Raw genomic sequence first — 1046 nt, forward strand, 5'->3', positions numbered from 1 at the left:
GAGGGCCCGTCAACCCGTGTACATCGCGTAAACTACACGGTCGGTCTCGCGCGCGTGATTCTAGCTATACACTTATACCTGGCGCGATACACTATAATCGTGATTATATCACATACTTTTCACAATTCTTAAAGTTTTCTTTTACATTCTTAAAATAAGTTTTAAGTTCACCTTAAATAAAAGTATAAAGTGTCCAAATTTACTTTTCATATTTCTGATTTTTCTAAAGTAAAATTTTAAGGTTTTTAAAATATATTTTCCCAAGGTCTTGATATTTCTTTGTTCAACAGAGGTTCGACTGTCTTGTCCGGAGGAAAGTTTGACGATTGGTTCAGCAAAAATATTGGCAACACCATCGAAAATGTAATAAACATGCCAAGACCGCGATATATCAAATCTCACCTGCCGTGGGACTTATTGCCGAAGCAGCTTCACGAGAAAAAGCCAAAGGTGATGACGCAGCGCGTATAAAGAAATGAAAGATAAAAAATGAAGACAAAGAATCGCGATTATTCCTTTTGTAATGTGTTAACTTCCCTTCTTCGCAGATTATTTACGTAACGAGAAATCCAAAAGACGTCTGCGTCAGTTACTACCACTATTTACAAGTATTCCACTCTATGAATTATAGCTTCAACGAGTTTGCGGAAATGTTTCTGCAAAGTGTCTGTACGTTAAACAACATGCATTATCGACTTAAAATAAAAACTTGCCTCGACGTTACAAATTTTATATAAATTTTTTAATGTAATTCATGTCTTTGTAATATCAAAATAATGTTATTTCTAAAACATTAAAATTGGATTTAAATGTAGTTTATTCTTTGCCCATAACTGGCAAATCTGTCTTTTATTTGTTAAAAATCGTCTACTGTTGGCCTTGCTACGCGTAACTACTTCCAACCGTTGCGACGAAAAATTAAAATAGATAATTAATGGTGTTACACCAGTGGACGCGATACTGAAGCAATAATCCCACATTTAAGAACATAGTTACGTATTATAACTTACATATATAAGATCGTCAAACAGGTAGCTTGAAAAGAA

General features: G+C 34.2%; 1 protein-coding gene across 1 annotated transcript; it reads left to right on the top strand.

Annotated features, from left to right (window-relative positions):
• The first annotated feature begins 271 nt into the window (after positions 1-271).
• LOC105562545 (sulfotransferase 1A3-like) lies at positions 272-752 on the top strand. The gene is made up of 2 exons (XM_012013484.1): positions 272-450; positions 549-752. Exons 1-2 carry the CDS (start codon positions 373-375, stop codon positions 735-737), a joined length of 267 nt encoding a protein of 88 aa, XP_011868874.1. The 5' UTR covers positions 272-372; the 3' UTR covers positions 738-752.
• The last annotated feature ends 294 nt before the right edge of the window (positions 753-1046 follow it).

This window comes from Vollenhovia emeryi, unplaced genomic scaffold, assembly GCF_000949405.1.
Source record: "Vollenhovia emeryi isolate VEMERY1.0 unplaced genomic scaffold, V.emery_V1.0 DF944823.1, whole genome shotgun sequence".
In the NCBI taxonomy this organism is placed as follows: domain Eukaryota; kingdom Metazoa; phylum Arthropoda; class Insecta; order Hymenoptera; family Formicidae; genus Vollenhovia; species Vollenhovia emeryi.

Bases quoted from the DNA above. Each gene is read 5' to 3' on its own strand.
- LOC105562545 (XM_012013484.1), top strand. From the start codon at position 373: ATGCCAAGACCGCGATATATCAAATCTCACCTGCCGTGGGACTTATTG. The intron at 451-548 runs GTGATGACGCAG...CCTTCTTCGCAG, and splicing joins TTCACGAGAAAAAGCCAAAG to ATTATTTACGTAACGAGAAA.